At 45.9% G+C, this 21445-nt stretch overlaps 1 protein-coding gene across 2 annotated transcripts; it reads right to left on the reverse strand.

Annotated features, from left to right (window-relative positions):
* Nucleotides 1–683: 683 nt before the first annotated feature.
* Nucleotides 684–21235, reverse strand: LOC308416218 (actin-2-like; the record flags this gene model as incomplete). Of its 2 annotated transcripts, none has more annotated exons than XM_080911127.1 (8): nt 684–827; nt 1543–1724; nt 3668–3856; nt 5078–5239; nt 9550–9634; nt 11860–11970; nt 18602–18730; nt 21119–21235. In XM_080911127.1, the coding sequence occupies 8 exons, from the start codon at nt 21233–21235 to the stop codon at nt 684–686; spliced, it is 1119 nt and encodes a 372-aa protein (XP_080767253.1). The 2 variants fall into 2 exon arrangements, with proteins under 2 accessions (XP_080767253.1, XP_080767254.1); XM_080911128.1 differs by lacking the exon at nt 9550–9634 and adding an exon at nt 11436–11511.
* Between the last annotated feature and the right edge of the window lie 210 nt (nt 21236–21445).

A 21445-nucleotide genomic window follows, 5' to 3' on the forward strand; every position in this document is an offset into this window, starting at 1 on the left:
GAAGTCACAAAGGTGGAGGAAGGTTGGACATGAGAGGACTGGGAAAGTGAGTGTGATCAAAGTACATGATATAAAATCCCCAAATAATCAATGGCTCCTAATAACAAAAAAGGTCAAGAAAGGAGAGGAGAAAGGAGACTCAACTTCACTGTTACTGTCTCAGCCAGCAACACTCTGCACCATGTTTTAATAAGGTAACATGACCTTCACAGAAGACAGTGTTGTGTTCCTGAATCTGTGAGCTAAATACATTCTTGTACTTTATAAATTACCAAGTATCAGGTATTTTGTTATAGCAACAAAAAATGGTACTAAGAAACTCATAACGAGTGACAATGCTGCACATGATGTTTGCACATGGTCCCAAGTGAGAGTAATGGCTCCTAATTCAGGGCGCAGGCAGCATGGTGACTGGCAAACCACACTTCGTGGTACTGGGTTATTTGTTATGCAGCACAACTGACTTATACCAGTTGTCCAACTATCCAATACACCAGAAGAATCAGTACCTGCTGCACTGGGAAGCTACAGGGAACACAGACACCCGGCAGTCAGCCCTTGTCACACACTTTTACTGTCCTTCAGGAGAAAGGGGGCTTTGCTGTGAGCTTGTTTTGATTATGCCCTGCTCTGGATGGCTGAGGCTCAGCCTGGGCATGGTGATGGGACCTGCAAGCCACCAGTCAGAAGCTTCTTCTACATATGACAGAAGGGCCAATTTCCAAATACTCATGGTTTGTGATCCACATGTCCTTGAACATAGGGAGAGAACACAAGATGGAGGCACCTACCCAGGCACCATACTTGGCATATGGACAAGTAGCCACCTGGAGGGAGGAAAAGACCCACATCAAGAACTACTCTAGGCTAATCAGAAAGCTATTCAGGAAATATGCCTGACAGAATTTGACAATTTCAGTTCATTCCTAGGACCCACATGGTAGAAAATTAACTTTTTAAATTAAAAGGTGTGGGAGCCTTGGTGGTACATGCCTGTGGTTCTAACACTCAGGAGGTAGAGGCTGGATGATCTAGAACAGGCTGGTTACCATACAAGTTCTAGGACAGCCAGAGCTACATAATGAGATCTGTTTCAGAAGACTAGAGAGCTAGGCTCTGGTGTGAGAACCTGAGTTTAGATCTTTAGAACCCATGTATAAAGCTAGACATGCCATTTGTGTTCACACATACACACACATGTTCATGTAAAATACAAAAGGAGCCTACATGCTTGGCTTGACCCCCATAGCTCACCATCCCGATGCTACCTTCTGATCACATGTTCAGTACCCCAGATCTGCCACTGCCCACCCTGCAGGCTGCAGCCCCTTCCCATTCACCAGTCCTCCTGCACCAGATTCTCTCTCTCTCTCTCTCTCTCTCTCTCTCTCTCTCTCTCTCTCTCTCTCTCTCTCCTTCTCCCTCCCTCCCCTTTCTCCCCACCCTTCTGTCACTTTTGCTTATTGGTGAAATTCCTAGACCTTAGCCACTCTAGAACTACTCATGGGTCAACCCCTGAAGGCCCCTGGTTTGGGCCAATACCTTCACACAGAATTCTGGAGAGACCACCTTTACTATCTCGTTCTGTAGCCGGAATCGTAGGCCTGAAAAGGCACCGGTGCCACCAGACAATATGATATAACTGAAAAGAGTCCTCCAGTAGGATTTCTCACAGGACAAGATGCTCTCCTGGGTGAGCATGTGGATCCCTGGGCTGCTTCTCTCTGAGGGAAATGCACAAGAGTGTTTCAGGATCAGTATTTTAGGGAGGCATGCCTCCCAGATTCTGTATAGACCAAAGTGGTACCAGGAATCTTGAGGCCCAGTGAGCTTCAAGTTGGTCACAAGCTTGGCCCACCAGCACCATCACTGACAAGAGTTGACCATGGTGTCTCAAACAAGGTTGGCATCACCTGTTTTGTGAGTGTTTGTAGGGTAATGTCCCAACTCAACCTTGGAAAGCGCCACTAAGTCCCTGCTTTCCCTTGTCAGGTGTTCCATAAGCAAGCAACAGACACCAGCCTTGAATGGTTGGCAGATCATTTAGCTATAGCTCATGTGTCTGGGGGACAATGTATGTAATCAGCACCCCTCACTCCTTGCACAGGGTGACCCTAGGATGGAGAACTAATACAATGGAGTGCCTTGGGTGTGCCTGGCAGAGGGTTCTGCTGACATCAGGAACCTGAGGCTTCCTTCCTCCCTGGGAGCCACCTGGCCTCTGAGGAGTACTTTAATGACTTCTCCACACTAGCATGTGTTCTACCTTCTAAAGCTGCATGGTCTACCATGCTCATAATGCCACATCTTGAAAAACTGAGGCAGGCAGGTTGCCACAGTTTAAGATAAGTCTAGGCTATATAATGAGCTGCAGACTAGCCTGGGCTACAGAGCAAGAACCTATCTCAAAAAACCAAAAGTGGAGAAAGACTTCCTGCTCTGTACTGGACAGCACAGAATAGAGACCTAAGCCCACCAGCCACAGAGAATGTCCACATATGGCACAGATGGCTGGAAGACTTAGATGGCAGGAAATGTTGGCTTTATGTGATTTTCCCTTCCCATGGAGATTTCCCAGTCCACCATGTCCTCTTTGGTGAAACAATGGCTCACTGTGGAGCCCAGACTAACTCTGGCCTCATGGTCATCCTCTTGCTTCTGCATCCCAGCACAGACCACTGTCTGTCTGATCTATTGCTCACTGGTCCAGAGAGAGGGTGACTCTGAGAGCTAGTACTTTCTGCATGAAAGACCTAGAGTCACCATGGAAATAAGCCCTAGGCATGGCTGAGTTTCTAGATTGAGTTAATTCAGAAGGGAAGACCCACCCTGAATAAGGGCAACCCCACGAACTGGGATCCTGGACATGGTATAGAGGAGAAGGAACTGAGCACAAGTGTTCTTCCTGCCTTCAGGTGTGGCCAAGTACCTCGAATTCCTGATAGACAATAACCTTGAACTATCGGTCAAACTTCTTTTTTTAAAGTTTCTTTTGCCAGGATTTTTTTTTCACAGCAATGAGAATTCCAACTAACCCAGGAGTCAACCCAACAGTTATTAAAAACCCTCTGGAGCAGGGCAGTGGTAGCCCACGCCTTTAATCTCAACAGTCAGGAGGCAGAGGCCTGTGGATCTCTGAATTTGAGACCAGCCTGGTCTAAAGATCTAAAGAGTGAGTTGCAGGAAGCCAGGGCTACACAAAGAAACCCTGCCTCAAAAAAACAAAAACCCACAAGAAACAAACAAACAAAAAAACAAAACAACTAACAAACAAAAACAAAAGAAGTAAAAATGATAATGATGATGATAATATAAAAGCTCATTGTTCCATTCAGATGCTTAAAGCTTTCAAAACTGTCTGTGCCTTGTGCTTCTGCCTTAAATGGCCTCATTGTTTCATTCTAAAGTATCCTGTACTGTGGCAGATTTCTAAACAAGGCCCTCCATCCCATCTGTAATTGGACTAAGACTTCCAGGGAGGAGTCAAGGGTCAGCAAAGTAACAGGAGTGTAGGAGGCATCTCAGTGAGCAGCAGCCAGTACCAGGGAAACTTTAGAGCAGGAGAATCCTGGAGCAGAATGCCCCCCCCACAACACTACCACACCTTCCTTCTGACTGTCCTATGCTGAGTGTCCATTGGACCACTGCCTCCTGATGCTGGACTCACCCAGGAGGCTGGTGTTGAAGAGTGCCTCTGAGCACATGAAAGCCTCCTGCCCTAGGATGATTTTCTTGCCATCTGGCAACGTGAATTTCTTCTGGAAGGAGGGTGCTGAAGTTTTTGACATCTCCATGTTGTAGTCCAGGGCCACATAGCAGCATTTGTCCTTCAGGTCTCGGATGTACTCGAGGTCAGCTGCAGGGCAAGGAAGACCAAGAAGCAGGGGTGTGTAGTGAGCAACTCGGTGGAGTGGGCATAGGGAGATAGTCACCATGTCCGTGTAACCCCTTTAGCAGGGTCTTGACCAGGCTACGGCCAGGCTTTAAAAGGACAGGGAGCATGGGGAAGTAACTGCCCTCCACAAGAGGCACAGAGCTGGGTCTCCTCAGCATACCCTAAGATGCAATCCTGCTGTGTATGGTGTTTGTGGGGCCAGGATAATCCAGTTCATGTTTATTACCTGGGTATTCTGGAATGTCCCACGCCTGCGGGTTCTCAGGAGGACTGGCCACAACTGCTGAAGACCCTAGCTTAGAAAACTCTAGCACGTGATGCCTTTTCCTTCCTAGGGTTCTGACAATGGGTTTGAAAGCCAGATGTGCCTTCTGACCAGGCTTTCACATGGTATCTGTTGTCATGGAGCTTTGAATAAAAGGGACTTCCCTGCGCTGCTCACCTGCTGGCCCCACCTGCCCTACACACTGCCAGCTGCCACTTCCACTTGAAAACCACCGTCCTCCTCTATCTCCTCCCCCAACTCATCTCCTTCAGCTCTCCTTCCTCCTCCATCTTCTTCAACTCCTCCAACTCTCCTTTCTCGTTTCCTTCCCTTTCCTTCCTCCACCCCTTTTCTTCCTCCTACTCTCCTTGCTCTTCCTCTCCTTCCCCCGTCTCTCCTCTTCCTTTTACATCAACTGCCCACTTCTCCTCTCCTTCTCCTCCTCTCTACCTCTTCTTTTGAAACAGTGTCTCATGGCCTCCAACACACTTGGAACTGAAGATGTCCTTGAACGCTAATCCTCTTGCCTCCACCTTCACCGCCATGATATGCACGTACTGCTACCCCTGGCCTAACCCAACCTCCTTGCCCATGTCTCTTCCATCCTCCTTCCAAAGCCTGGAGGTTCCTCTGTTCCTTCCTCCCATCTTGGCACTGTCTGTTTCTTTCTTCTCTGTCCCTGGCTTCATGGATTCTGCTGTATTCTAATGTTTCCTCCTTCACCTGTTTAGGGTGTTGGTGAAACAATCCTGGTCACAGCCCACAGCAAACTGTCTCAAAAGAGGTGGATGGCATTCTTGAAGCTGACACTTGAGGTTGTTCTTTAGTCTCCGAATACTCCTATGTACATATGCACTGAAAGTGAAGGATCTTATACACAACCCAGGTTTATGTATCTGAGAATAGTTGTTTCTTACCTATGGTCTCTAACGCATTCCCATTATCTGACAGCAGTTTCATGAGGTACACAGTCAGGTCTTGACCAGCTATGTCTAGCTTGGTGGTTGACAGGTGCAAAGGATAGCCATTAATGATGGGCACGAAGTAGGTCATCCCGTCTCCAGATTCAATCGTTGTTCCTACGTAAGAGGACACTTGGTCATTATGATGTGGATTACACAGCATGCCTTGGTGAGTGTTAGCTCTGTAGGACTGGGTGGTGGAGGGGAAATAACAGAGGGGAAGGGAGAGGGGCCAAGGAGCCAGCTTCTTCCCAAAGGACATGAATTGGAATGAAAACTGACCACCAGCTTTGGATATAAACCAGTAGGTTTTCTAGCTAAGTCAAACATGCAAATTTATCAATAGCTGCCAAAGAGATAAGAGAAGTGCTGGGATGGAGAGATGGCTCAGTGGTTAAGAGTACTGACTGCTCTTCCAGAGGTCCTGAGTTCAATTCCCAGCAACCACATGGTGTCTCACGACCATCTGTAATGAGATCTGATGCTCTCTTCTGGTGTGTCTGAAGATAGCAACAGTGTACCCATATACATAAAATCAATAAATCTTTTTTAAAAAGAAAAAAGAGAGAGAAGAAGTGTTTCCTGTGCTTGGGTGGGCACTGGGACTGTCTGGGCGGTGCCCCTGCACTGGGAAAGCTTGGACATGATAGCAGAGGTATGTGCATCAGTTAGCAAGGGCTCCAGGTTTTCTAGTTCAGAGAGGCTGTGACATGCTAAAGGGTGCCGGGAAAGGGGCCTGCTGCATGTGACACTATAGCTGCTGGGTTGACTGAGGTCTGGATGGTTCTCTCCTTTTCTTTCTGGGCCTAGAGATCAAGAACTACATATTTCAATTAAGCAAAGATAAGTCCAGGGGGCTTCCCATTCCAGCTGTGACAGGAAACAGAGAGTTGGACCCTCTCAGCTGCAACAGCTGAACAGGACAAAGTCTATTTCCAAGACCTTGGCATCATGCACTCATACGCTATGGTCCCTGGAAGATGGGAGAACAGGTAGGCCACTGCCACTCATGACCACAGACACAAAACTTCAAAGTAAAATTTTGGCAAATTGATTTCAACAAAATGGGTTTTAAAAGAAATTAAATGACCTTTGTTCCACAAGTTAATATCAATATTAATTCTTCTTAAAGGAGAAAGAAGCCATATGATTATGCCAATAAATACATGTTCTAGGGTGATATAAACCACCCTGACAGAAGTGGCTCAAGAAAAAAGAGGTTTATTTCAGTTTACAAATCCAGGTAGTAGTCTGCCATAAAGGGGGGTCTGGGGGTTAAGGCAGGAACTTTGAATAGCAGTCAGATCACATCCACAGTCAAAACCAGAGAGAGGGTTGGAGAGATAGTTCAGTAATTAAGAGCACTGATTGCTCTTCCAGAGGTCCTGAGTTCAAATCCCAGCAACTGTGTGATGGCTCACAACTATCTGTAATGAGATCTGATACCCTCTTCTGGTGTGTCTAAAGACAGCTATAGGTACTTATATATAATAAATATATATATACTTATATATAATAAATAAATAAACAAATCTTTAAAAATAAAACAAAAACGAATGCATGCATGCTCGATTACTTGTGCTCAGTCCCCACTCATAGACATCACAGGACCTCCTGCCTAGGGAATGGTACCACCTACAGTGGGCTTGGTCTCCCTATATCAATTAACTTAAGATAACAGTCCCTAAAAGAGTTAACACCCACAGACACATCCACAGGTGAACCTAAAATAGACAACCCTTCACTGAGATTCTCTCTCCAAGTGATTCTATGTGTAGCAAGTTGTCAAACTAACATCACTTTGCATAAATCGAATTTTGACAAATTCCAATATATTTAGTCTTGATTAAAAGATATTCTCAGTAGACAAGAACGCAACAGAACTTACTTGAATTGGCAAAGAAAATATGAAACCCAAAGCTTAACACTGTAAGGCTGAATGACCTAACACTGGAGGAGAGACAGTGATTTGTAACCTCACAACCTCCCCTCAGAACAGCAAGGCCAAGGCAGTCAATAGAAAATAATGGAACAATTAAAAAAACAAACACAAACAAAAAACCCACAGCGAGCATGGAAATAACAAAGTAAATGTTATTTGTCAAAAATATATTCGCCATGGGGCTGGCCAGATGACTTAGGCAGGTTAAGGCACTTGCCACCAAACCTGATGACCTGGGTTCAATTCCTGGAACCTACATAATATTAGGAGAGAATCAACTCCCAAAAGTTGTTCTCTGATCTTTACACTTACACTATAGCACATGCACAATAAATAAATTAATGTAATTTAAGATTGTTAAAGAATATACATTTGCCAGGCAGTGGTGACACACACCTTTAATCCCAGCACTTTAGAGGCAGAGGCAGATCTCTGAGTGTGAGGGCAGCCTTGCTCAACAAACAAGATCCAGAACAGCCAGTGCTACACAGAGGAACCCTGTCCAGAAAATAGAACAAAACAAACAAACAATATATATTTGCCAAGTAATATATCTTATAGAAATCAACAAAAAATGTGTCTAATTGGAGTATTAAGGGTACAACATCAAAGTGAAAAATCAACCGTGCAACAGTGGTGAGCAATCAGAAGAGATGATGAAGGTGGCCAGAGCCCGTAGCACACACTTGAGGATCCGAGTTCAGATCCTCAGCATCCATGTAAATACTGAGGATGGGGACGCAGTCTGTAACCCTGGCTCTGGGTGGTTGGGGATGAAGGACAGAAACAAGTTGGTCCCCAGTATGCATTGGCCAGCCAGTCTGGTCAAAACCTAAAGTTCTGTTCTCAGTGTAGTGGGCCAAGGCAGTGTTGTTTAAAAGTAAAATAAGGCAGAAAGTTATTGAGGAAGACTTCCAGTATCAACCTTTATCCTTCACATGTACAAGTACACAGGCAGGCACACACACACACACACACACACACACACACAGAGAGAGAGAGAGAGAGAGAGAGAGAGAGAGAGAGAGAGAGAGAGAGAGAGAGAAATATGCATGCACTTTTTATCAAAATATGTTAGGCTTTTCATCCTGTGACAATTACTGGAGAGAAATCATTTAAAAGAAGGGAGGAGTTCTGGCTGATAGCCATGAAGGTGACCCCACTGTCGAGAAGCTTAGTGCGTGCACAACAGGAACATGGCCGATAGCAGATGCTCTCATAAATGGTAGACAAGAAACAGAAGAAACAAAAGCAGGGAACAGACAGACTTCTCCTCTGATGTACCCACCAAGGTGTTTTAAATTTGCCTTGATTTGACTTTCTTTGATCTATAAAACTATAATACACATTAGAAGATGGAAGTTGGGATAACATATGTCCCTGACCTTTGTCACTTAAAATGGCTCCATAATAACATAGCGCTTATTTCTTTAAGGTGAGGTGTGTGTGTGTGTGTGTGTGTGTGTGTGTGTGTGTGTGTGTGTGTGTGTGTGTTGGCTTCCCAAAGGGAGCAGTCTGTCTCAGCAGGATAAGGAAGGGAAAGAGTCAGAACAAGAGCCAGGTGTGTGTAAAATATAATTCATTAATGTCTATTTTCAGTAGGGTGTGGTTAGAGCTCACCAGAGGACCACAGATAAGGAAGCTATTGCTCAGTTAATCTTAAATTGAAAAGTTATAGACTGCCAGGTGGCTGAGCCTGAGTGACTGGAAGGGGAGGGGAATCTGGAGCCCCAAGAAGATGAGGAGTTAGGGAGGGACTGTGCTAGAGGACAGGGACAATTTTAACTCCGGAGAACCAGCTTATGGGAAATAGAGGGCAGTGGTGTTTCTGCAGTCGTGGACCATGTGAACTACAGTTTCGGGGCTAGAGCAGTTAAAAGCAGAGAACCGGACAGGGCCTTCACAAATGCTTCTAATTCCAGTACCAGGGGATCCATGCCCCTGGTTTCTGAGGCCAGTGTGCACAGACACACACATACAGAGACATACTTTAAAAAAAAAAACTTAAAAACAAGAACAAAGAGCACAGCTTTGTGCCAGCTTATCACACCAGCTGCTTTGCAATTGCCTCACTGCGTCTTCAGGGCTCTTATTATGAAGCATGGATCACTATGAGCCTTGAAGAGTATTCTTCACTTCTTTCAAATGAGTACCTCAAGCATGTGGGGGGTGTGTGTGTGTGTGTGTGTGTGTGTGTGTGTGTTCACTCACACATCTGTATATATGTGGGGGTCAGAGGATAATCTTCAGGAGTCAGTTTTCTTCTTTCACTATGTGGGTTCTGGGGATTGAACTTGGGTCATTAGGCTTCGCAGCAAGCTCCTTTACCTACTAACCTAAATGGCCATCCCCTTCCTATACTTTTATTTGTTTGTTTGTTTATCTATTTATGTTTAGGGAGAGACTTCATTTGGTGGTGAGTGTCCCCAATCCCAAGAACAAGATAGCATGTCTGGGAAGAATGGAATCCCATAGGGTCACTCACCAGAGGTTCTGCCAGAAGCATAAAGGGAGAGGACCCCTTGATTTGCCAGGTACAGGGCAGGAAAGTTGAAGGTTTCAAATAGGATCTGTGGAGGAAGATTGGCATGCTGGCTGGCCAGGTGGCACACACCACCCCGGTGCTCATGAATACATCTTGTAGCAGGCTGTAGATCCAGGGAGACTAAGCCTAGAGTGGGCAGCATCCATCTCTAGGAGGCTCTGCTGTGACGTTCTAGCTTCGTTCTGTGGCTGTGATAAAGACACTCTGACCAAAGCAGCTTAGGGGAGGAAACTGTTGGTCATGATTCACCAGTGAGGGAAGTTCATGATGAACCACACGTCAGGGCAGCAGGAACCAGGGAGGAACAATGCTTGCTGCCTCACTCAAAGGCTCATATTCAATCTAGCTTTCTGGATTTTATACAACCCAGGACCACTGGTAAGAATGATGCTACCCACCCCCCAGTGGCTGCACCCTCCCATATCCATTAACAATTAAGACAATCTCCCATATACATGCCCATAGGCTAATCTGATAATGGCAATTAATTGACACTTTTTTTTTCAGGTGACTCTAGGCTGTATCAAAATGACAGTTTAATTAGGACACTAGCTCCTTGGCTCCCTCTAGATACTTCTGTAATAGATTGTGGAAAGACTGGTTGGATCAGGATGTAATGGTGAGATCCACTGCCTCTCTCTGGCTGCTGGATAGGTATCAGCACTGTGCAATGGCTTAGTGTTATGATAAGGTCTGAGTTCGAATTATCAGCATGCTTTTGGGTCACTTCCTGTCACTAGGCACAGCAGCCTTACTCCCTAATTAGGGTCTCTTGGACACTCTTCTGGCTTTTGTTTGACTCAGTCAAACTGCTAGTTTGACCAAGTTCTTGCCTTGTACTAGCATTTTGAATACTCCACACATACCGTGTTTAATTCCCCAAATTAACCTGCAAGGCCTACCCACCCAGAAACCAGCTAACTTCCTGAAAGGTTGTGAATTATAGCTCTTGGAAAATAACAAAGCCTTGTGGGGAAACATGGTGGCCTATAAGTTTGTCCTTATAATCCCCTGCAACACATGATCTGAGGCCATTCCAGCTGGGAAATTCCAAGGAGTGGTCCTGAGCAAAGTCCATCTCTTGGTAAGTATGTAATATTTAATAAATGTTTGCTTTAAATTTGCCCCAAAATGCTGGAGTTGGGTGGGTGGCTTTTCTTTCTGTCAAATGGAACGATTGACACTTGTAACAATTATACCAAAGATCACCACTGATTACCTTTGTGTCTGAAGGCGTGGCCCCAGAGAGGGGTGTTTGAACCTTTTTGTAGGAGTCACTTTGCAGTGAGTATACCTGTGTCTATATAAACAAGTGAAACTCACTCAGGGGCTGAGGAGAGCAGCTGGTTGGTCCGAGGAGGAGGAGAAGACTGGAAGGGAAAGCCCCCAGCCACAGGAGCCAATCATCTGCTTTTCTGCTCTTAGACTAAACTTGAACCTTCATCTCTATGTACCTTTGTCCTGCTAGGCTCCACCCAGAGCTGCACCCACGCCCTCTAGCAGGTTGAAGCAGAACTCAGCTATTGAGCCCCTGCCTGCACAGTTCCTTATAGGCCTCCTCCTTGGTGAGCAAACATCCGTGCTCCTTTGTCCAATACAGTTGAGAAGTGTGCCAGACAGCTGAGCTGGGACCATCGTGCCCTCTCTTTTATCCTAATCTAGTTTTCTGAGACCCTCATGGACATTGGATGCTTTTTGAGTGAAGCCAGCCATGCCCTGGCCTCATGACCCTGCTGTGGTCATTTCCATGCTCTGACAGTCTACACTGGGAGTGGGGGGCTGCGTGTCAGCAGCAGGTTTTGGGCTGATTTTATGTGAGCTCATACCTGCTTCGGGACGAGTAGAACCATTTCCAGATCTAAGTGGCCTCTGAAATGTGAAGATCATGCCTTGGCCCTGTGCCTGCATATGGGGGGCTACACACTGCTAGACTGATGGGCCAGCTTGGCCACCTGATTAATTCACTTGCCTCTTTAGGAGAAGCTGAACCTTGGGAGGAGGACTCTGGCAGTTGGGGTGGGGTGCAGCTTCCTGCAGCCACTGCTGCTAGCCTCACTGAAGCCTAAGGCCAACTCTGTCATCTCTGGTGGCAGCACTCACAGATTGGGGTCTACTCTTAAACTCCATCAGTCCACCACCAACTCCATTGTGGCAGGAAGAACCAGGATGAGGCTCAAAGCAGAAACAAGAAACTTTTAAGGACAGCAGAAACCTCCCTCCCTGCCTTGCAAGGGCTGCAGGCCCCATTACCTGAGTCATTTTGGATTTAGCTTCCTTGCTGTTTAACGGTGGCTCTGTTACCAAGATAGGATGCTGCTCAGGGGCAATGTGGAGGGCATGGTAGAAGGAGTAATGCCAAATCTGCAGGAGAGAGAATCGAAAGTGAGCTGTTGGCTGTCCAAGGACATGCTATTATCCACCATCTGTCTATTTATCTAAGTATCTGATACATCTATTAGCCATCTAAATAATCTTTCTGTCTTGTTTACCTTCTAGTCTCTCCTCTCTCTCTCTCTCTCTCTCTCTCTCTCTCTCTCTCTCTCTCTCTGTGTGTGTGTGTGTGTGTGTGTGTGTGTGTGTGTGTGTGTGTGTAAAATGTACCACCTTTCTATACCTGCCACCTGTTTATCTCACTACCTGTTTGTTGTCTATTATGTTTTCTCTTGTCTCTTCTGCATCTGTCTCTGTGTTCATCATCAATCTGTCAATCTACTATCTATCTGTTATCCATTATGTATCAGTTAAGTCTCAAATTTGGGACAAATTGCTGAGGTGCCTATTTAACACATCAAAGTGGACCAGCATCCCTCAGTGCTTGCCTGTTGCAGGGCATGCTATTCTGGATCTGAGGGGGTGACTGCTGAGCATCATGGTTCTTGGGAACTATGAACCCCCAGTCACTGCCATTATAGCCAGCCCTTCTTACCAACCCTCACCACAGACCTTTGCTTCAGGCAAAGCTTCACCCTTTTATCTCTCATAAATCCTGGTATTGGATGAGTCATATCTACTGGAGCACTTTGCCTTGCTTGGGTTCTTTGACCTAGTCCCTAAATAGCCTCAGGATGACCTGGCTCTCCAGCTTGTACCAACTAGTTCTAGTCCTACCTGGGCCCTGACTTGTGACCATTTCCTTGCCCGTGGGAACTGCGTCTTTGTCCATACCCCCAAGTCCTCGGCCTGCCATGGTGGACCTGCACACCCCCTCCCTCCTGCAGGTTCTAATGTCAAAAGCTACTATAACAGTTCTAGTCTCATGAAAGCTAAGTCAATAACCTTATGGATGGTTATATCCTTTAATATATTTAGAAATATATTTGAAGTCATACAAAGAACTGATGCAGTTAATTACAGGATCAAACTTTATTTAGCCTCTCGTTTTATGTTCACAAGGTACAGTTTTGAGCAGATAGTGGAAGACACGTGTAACTCAGATATTCTTAGTAGGTAACTAGCCCTCAACTCCCTTTACAGTGACTGCTCCAGTGATCCACTGCCTGTGTTTCATAGTAAATGATTATATAGGAGAAAATATAAAGTTTATCTAAGGTATGAAGATATAGAACCTTAAGTTATGAGAGAGTATTTTAGGGTCTACAAGGTGTTTTCAGGTTGATAAATGCAAATAAAAGCCTAGATAGTGATAAGGTTACTTAATGTATTTAAAAAAAACAACAAAACAAAAACTGCTTCCAATGTCTTCCCCTCACTAGTGTTATATTAGGACTTTGAAAGTTCAGAGTTCTAACACTGGTCAGAGGAGTCCTGATAAATTATTAGCGTATCTCTGATAAAGCCTTCCACTATACAGTCTGCTATCATGGTTACTAGTTCAAGATTTTAGGTTTCCTTTGGTTGTCTTTTAAATATAGACTTACAGGTGTTTTCCATCATGATAAATTTATATTCATCCGGCCTTCTGGATACAGAGATGAAGACTCTCTTGCCCCTTCTGCTTCCCAGAAGATTTCTGTCTATCCTGAGTCCACCTTAAGGAGTGCTTATGCTTTTAGCAACAACAACAAAAATGTTTACCAAGCCTCTACTATGATACAAATATGGTGTCTACTACCCTTTTCTAAAATATGGGTTTCAGTACAGACTACAATTTAACATGTTTAAAATTTATCTTGTTTTGTAAACTTAAAAAAAAAAGATTCTTGTAAGCTTCAGAAAATCCACTTGGATTCACCTCTCATGGGTCAAATGGATTCCAGATAAGCAACCCTATCAATTGACAGCCGAATTTCCCACCTATGCCTATCCCAGAGGATGGGATTCCTTCCCCTTCCCCTAGTTGTGGGATTACCCTACCCTCAACTACCAAGACCATGAGCCTAAAAGTTTCAAGTGTACACCTAAGAAAAATTGTTTTCTCCTGAACCTACTTAACTTTATCTTTTGCCTCTAATACCACTATGTGCTCCAAAATCCTGCCAAGTCCAAGTTTACTCAAACTCTGTACTACCCACAGGTGCTCTGGTCTACCCTTGTACTTCAGCTGGGCCTGCACTTTCCTAGCCACAGATGGTCCAACAGATCCTGGACAGCAATTAACCAGCCAGCTCTCCCAGGACTTGGCCAGCATCCCAATTTTCTCAGGGTTCCCAAAGATGACATTGTCCCCCGTCAGCAGGAAGTAGCCTGATAGCCTACATCTTTAGCCTCACCATCACTGGTTTCTCCTCTTTATAATAAACAAAAGAGAGGAATGTTGGCAGTCCAGCACCTCCACAGCCAGCCCAAGGGGCCCAGTGACAGCAGGACAAGGCATTACTGACTTCAGAGACACTACACATTTCCATTGTCTTGTTGAATGTCCTGCACATGGGCCACATCCCGTTCTTCCTTCCCCTTCCTCTTTTTTTTCCTCTCCACCCAGAGGCAGCCTCAGTATGCTTCCCCATCTCCCTAATAACCCCCCCATAAGTGAGCTGTCACATGTAACTTTATGGATCCCGATTCACAGATCCAACAGGGTCAAAAGTTCAAGGCCATCTTAAACTAAGTAGAAAGTTGTTGTGCCTGCAGAAAAAATACTCAGATTTCTTGTCACTCTTCTTTAAGGGATTCAGTACCCAGAAATTGGTGTGGTGACAACACTGAGAGTTTGTAGCCTATCTAGAGATAACATGGAATTCGTGAAAGGATTTGGTTGGCATTCTGCAAGTACTGCCATTACACACGGTACTCCAGGGATCTGAATGTCTGAAACAGCCCTGGACAAGACTCCCTAATAGCAAAGGGTGGCTGAACTGTAACCAGCACCTCTGACTCACCATCAAGGAAAGATGCAGTGTGATCTAGCCTCCAATGATTGATCAGGCCTGAAGTTATAGAGTGGGGCTGGCAGGGGTTGATAGAACCAGCACTGTCTAAAGGGTCTCTAGGGTCTTATGGGTGACAGATGCATGCATCAAAATTCGGGGGTGAGGTGGAAATTCAGGTTGGTTTGGGTGTCACAGAAGAAAGCCCAGCAATGATGGAAGTTTGCCACATAATGTGTGCCTACTCAAGACTATTGAGGTGATCTTAGTGAGATTCTGTAACAGGATATTTGATTATTGTATATAGAAAACTTAATTGCTGGCAAAATATACAAGTTTAGATAGTGAGTTTGTCAGATACAGCTATGTGTCCCCTGTGGAGATGCAGGTTGTGTGTACCTTTAAAAGCCTTCATAGATAACAATGCTAATGGAACGTTCCTGCTTATTTTAAGGCAAGTTCATTGGAAGAGGTCTTCCAGTCTTTGCTCTGTGATCTGTCTGAGGCAAAGTTAACTGGATGAACTTGAGCTACCTGACTAAAGGTAAAAATAGCCCCTATTGACTTGGCTTGGAGCCACCCATCACGAAGGTGACAAAGTTCAGCCTGCCAAGAGTAGCTAGAGAGTTCTTTCATAAGCAATTGGACCTTTGATAGGCTCTGTCTCTTGGCTTGGAAGAGCCTTCATGGGAGGAGCTCCAGGTAAAACATATTTTCTCCTTGGGTTTGCAGAAACAACAGAGAAGCATCTGGCAGGATGCAGGTAGAACAGGATTCTAAGAAAGAGAGCTAAGGAGCCCTCCTGGGTTTGAAAGAGGTAGACTAACCAGGTGGAATGACACAGAGAGAAAGAAGTTTCAACAGAGCTAGCAGTTAATGTAGGATCAGGCTCATAAATAGATATTTTGTATATAGTTCAGAAAATAAAGTTGCCTCACTGAACTTGCAGGATTTTACATCAGTTTATGGGTTTCCTGTTTTATTGGTATAAATATTGGGTAATTTAACCAGTTATATATTATAAGCCTCCATCTTTACCTTTCAAATGGAAGAGACCACCTACTACACTGAGAAATGTGAGCCTCAAAAGACAGGGTTGCCAGGGAGGCTAGCTGTTCATTCCTGCTGTAAGGTGATAGCCTCTGAGTCATGATCTTCACTACATAGGCAATGCCTGCTTGTTAATCTGTTGGGTTTAGCCTGTATACTGCAGACATTCCCTCCCAGGAGAGGATGGGCAGGGTTATTGTATCTTGTCAGAGTATACAGCCACTCCTCCCAGCCATCTATACAAGATCATGCCCTAGCTGCATGTTGCCTTCAGGATTCTGGAGAACCTAGGATGGTGGGGCACAGCTCCATGTGATGGTTGTTCTTGCTCGTCAACTTGACTATATCTGGAATTAACTCAAACCCAATAAAGACTGTTCACAACCATAAGAGATTTTTGCTTAGACCATTTAAACTAAGCTCCACTTCTGTTATAGATCTTTTGAGGTGGGATGACCTACCTCTAATCTGGGCCACACGTTTTGCTGGCAGCCTAGATAAAGGACATGGAAGAAGGAAGCTTGCCCTTTGTCTGCTTGTTCTTGCTTTCATTGTCAAGTCCATTCCTTCACTGGCATTAAAGCCTACATCTTCAGGATCCCAGTGTATTCTGAAGACCTGCTGAGACATCCAGCCTCATGAACAACTACTGGATTCTTGAACCTTCTGTTCATAGGCAGCCATTGTTGCCAGACCATAGTCTGTAAGTCTAATAAATTCCATATCTACATATCTATATATCTCTACATATATATAGAGAGAGAGATGTAGAGATGTATATATATATATATATATATATATATATATATATATATATATAGAGAGAGAGAGAGAGAGAGAGAGAGAGAGAGAGAGAGAGATGAGAGAGTATAATGGGGAAGCCATCATCCATGCTGACTGAAGACATTTCAATGCTTTGGGTTCCCCTATGCTCCTTTCAGTAACCCCTCCGCTATGTTGTGTAAGGCAGACCAGTAAACTCATTGGCTCTCACAGGGTGAACTTTTGTGTACCCTTAGAACCTTGAGAATAGGTTGGCATTCACACCTAAGCTGGAGGTGTGAAATGGAGGCCTGTCTCTTCTTCATCTTCTCACTTGGTCATGTTCTGTAGATCTGTGTCCTGATCTTTTCTTAGGCCACAGTCACATGAAGTAGGATCTACTGTAGAAGCCTCATTTTAATTGATTACCTTTTTGTTTTGACTCAGGGCCTAGTAGTCCAGGCTGGCCTCAAACTCTTGACTCTCCTGTTTTTGCCACCATGGAGCTGGGATGGCAAATGAATACCTCCACACAGCTCAGCTTTAATGGCCCTGCTTTGGGCTGGATGACTTGGTGGTTAAGATTGCTGACTGCTCTTGCAGAGGACCAAGATTCTGTTCCCAGTATGAATCACTTGTGACACTGACTGGAGCTTATATTGTAATGGTGTGTCTCTAATCTAACTCTCACTACACTGATAAAAGGAGAAAAGCTGAACCAAAGACACATAGGGAAGATGCTCTGCAGAAATGAGAGCAGAACTAAAGTAATTCTCTACAAGTGATAGAATCTCCCAAAGACTGTCAGCAAGACTTCCAGAAACCAGGGAGCAGCCTGAGGCAGGCTCTACCTCACAGCTCTAAGCAGCATTCCTGTACCAATACCTTGACCTTAAGGGCTATGAGACAACAGATGTCTGAGGTTTAAATCTGCAGTTGTGGAGCTTCATCGTGGCTGCCTCAGGGCTCAGATCCTAAGCAACATGCCCTCAAGTGTGGGTGTCACTGATGGCTGATCAGACCTGGAGGCTAATGACTTCTTATCTCTCATTCCTTCCCAGCTGTGATAGTATAAGAACAACCATATTATCTTATAGACAAGCCATCCTTGTCTTGAGGGTCCCAGAGGCCATGCCACATGACCTGGTGGTATGGGCAGTAAGCAGCAGATGCAGGACTTGAACTATGGTCTCCTGACTTGTACCCCTGAGGCTGTGACTATGGAGGTACTGAGAGCAGCAACAGAGCTAGACCCAAACAGTAGGTCCCTCCTATAGTGTGAGTTTTTGTTTCTTAAAATACCCAGTTATGTTATGTGAATGTTTTTGCTTTAATATCAGGTGCAGGGTAGGAGGCTGCTTCACAGCAGGTGATTATGATTTGCCTCATGCTCTGGTAGGGATGTGGTTTTTGCCTACTGCAGATAGTTTCTGCAAGTGTGTGACATTCCAAATGCTTGGAGCTTTGGAAAGGATATAAGGAGGGGCCAAGATGTGCTCTGATGAGGCTGCTGCTGCTGGTTACTGGTGCTGCAGGCTTGTCAAGTAGTCATGAGCAAAGAGACTAGAAAAAGAAATTGGAGCTATCCTAACTACAAAGATTGGACTTGCCCCCAAGAAACCTATGCCCCTAAACAGCAGAAAGTCATCTAAAGAGGTCGATGCTCCCTTTTCCCCTCTAATTTTTTTTCTCTCCTGTGTAGTGCTGTGAAATTGGAAGGGATTAGGGTGGAATAAGTGTTGGAAGGGTGACAGATATAAGAACTCAACAAATAAAGCAGCACCCCCAAAACACACACACACACACACACACACACACACACACACACACACACACACGAGCACACCATTCCTCAGTGCCAAGACCAGTGGCTGGGGCATAACTGGCTCCTCCCCCCAGAGTTTGTAGTTTACCTTCTCTACATTGTCCCAGTTGGTGATGGCTCCCCGGGAGATGGGGTAATACATGTTCATCTGTGTTCGATTACTCTGGGTCTCAGCTCCAATGAACCAGTCGTTTTCTTCCAACCCCTCAAGCAGGTTCTGGAGAAAACACAGGCAGGATAGGATAGCCCCTGAGAGTGGCAGACTGCTACTGGGCTAGAACTGGGCCCACCCACGATACATGGCTTTCATGTGTGGACATGAGGCAGTGGCCTGAGGCTGCTGGGAACTGGTATCAATCACCAGCCTGAGCATGGGGGAGGTTCTCCAACCATGTCCACTTTCAGCAGTAGTTACCATCAATTGTCTTCAAGGTCCAGAGCTGCTGAGGGTCACTGTGAGGACATTCAGGTTGCAGGTGTAGAAATGGAAGCCAACAGAGAAAAACTATCAGAGCAAGGGCATAAGGTCACATCCTACACTCTTGTTCTGGAAAGCTTGCTGGAAAAGGGCCTGCAGCATGAGCTGGATCCTGGGTTTCAGGTGGATTGAACTTTCCATGATGTAAGAGGGGCTGAGCTTCTACCTCACTCCAACAAAGCAAACAAACAAATGAAAACCAGACATTAGGATCAGATTTAGCAGGGCTGGCTGGATAAGAAAGGGTAGGGAGCTCAGAAAGGACAAAGACTGAAGAGCCATCAGGCTGTGCCCATGTCTGAGCACAGAAAGAAGGAATCGGGGAAAGTGGGTGCACCATTCTACACGGAAAGCTGACTTAATGAGAGCACGGAGGAACCCCTGCATCACACTCACCCAGAGATCTGGCTCTCAGGGATAATCTAATGCTTAGGTGGAAGGAATGTGTGTGAGGTAGTGGTGCAATAGGGAAGAGGGACAAGGAGGTTGGGGGCAGGATGCAAGTGTGGCAGGACAGTCACAGGGCTGGACGGTGCTGCATGGGTGCATGGTACCATCTGTTATCATGCAGCCATGTAGTGGAACTATGGGGCAGTGGCACACAGTACATGGTGTAATGATACCTTGCTACAGGGGAGAAGCACAGCAATGTAGGGCTCCACAGGTGCACAGGGCCATGGGGCAGCCATGAGGCAGAACCATGTTGTGTCATTGTAGTGTCATGATGGGGTGTGGCACATGGAGCATAGTGCAGTGCTTCCTTGCTGCAGTAGAGCATCGCAGTGGTACTGCAGGCATGCTGCAGTAGGCTTGTGTTCAAGGCAGTCAGCCCTGATGGTTCACAGCCATCTTGCTCTTTCTATAGCTTTGGCCTTGCTGCTCACCTCCTCAAGCTTCCATCCCCTCTCTGTCGAGTGGGAATGCTTTTCTCAGTTCCCTGTGGACCCCATGTACTACTGGGAACATGTGGAGTGAGGCCTGACAGACAGACAGACCAGGGGGACACGGCATTGTCAATGCTGTGCCTCCTCGGATGCTTTTCAGAGTGCAGTTGTGTGATGTGGGGGTCAGGTATGAATCCTGATAAAACCCAGCTTTGAAGCCACCTTTTACTGTCCTAGTGGCTGGTGGGCCAGGATTGCAATGGAAAGTATGACTTTGTCCTTATCCAGCCTCTCCATCCCCTCCAAATACCCTACTGCCTTCACTGACAGTCACCAGCCCTGGGTAGAGATCAGCATCACGGGGCTTAGAGTACAGCTGAGTCTCTCCCCTGAAGAAGAAAAGGAAGCAGACTATCTTAACATAGGAATCACTCCTACTGCCCAGGGCTAGGGCAAGACTAACAGGAAATATGGTTCATGGAAGGCAAGCTTGAAGAAGAGGGAGGAGACAGGCTGGGTAGAAAATCTGTTTGTGGTCTTCATGGCGAATTGACTTCCGATGCTATGATCCTCTGCTTCATTCCACACAACCAGCCATGAGCTCCGCTCGCCCCCTACATTGCTCTTTGCACAGTGCTCCCTCTTAGCCATGGTTCTACAGACATCATCTGCCATGACTGTCTGCCACACTCACACAGCCCCTCTCTCCATGACTGTACATGGACATATGGTTTATAACTCACATGCTACATAGATCTGAGTAAGAATGTGTGCCAGGCACCTAATGGGGTTCTCTGGACACACCCACAAATGAGAGGCTCTATGGTACTGTTAATGTGTGCTTCCTTCCCCTCCCTGTTGGGCTATAGGATGACTTCAGGTACAACCCACATTAAAACCTTATGCTACAGAGCGCCTCTGAATTCAGAGGAGGCTGGCTGCTATGATAAAGAATGACAGAGAAGGCGGGACTCACTATGTGGAGGGGCACTGCCCAAAGCTCCAGTTGAAACCCAGGTGGTATTGCTAGAGGGAGAGGTACTAGAGACAGAGAAACTGCACTAAGAGCCTACAACCAGGATGGAAACTGCCTGCTCATGCCCTCTAGTCTGTCCCTAAGGCCACCTATTTGAGTTATCTGATGGAGCAGTCAGTATGGAAGCCAGAGCATTTGGGAGCTATGACAGTCACAGCAACCAGATCAGCACAGGAGGCTGGAGGATGAAGCCAGGGGGCTACTCACGGTATGTTTCATTTTCCCAAGGATGGTGGGGAAGACAGCCAGAGGGACCTGAGTTCCTGCAAAGCCCACCTTACTGAATCCAGAGCCATAGTCACAGATGAGGGGGGTTTTGTCCATTGTGCTGTGGTAATCTGGACACACCTGCGGAAAGAGACCACTTCATCCTTATCTCAGTGGGTACCATGCCAGAAGCAACATGGGCTCTGTGTGTCTAGAGCAAGGTTGGCCTGAGCAAGACCCACTCTGCAGGTGCTGTTAGGAACGGAGAGCTTTAAACAGCTCTGTGCACGCAGGCATCCTGCAGACCATGCCTGAGCTTCTCCTGGG

Source organism: Micromys minutus (assembly GCF_963924665.1).
Source record: "Micromys minutus genome assembly, chromosome: 2".
Lineage (NCBI taxonomy): Eukaryota > Metazoa > Chordata > Mammalia > Rodentia > Muridae > Micromys > Micromys minutus.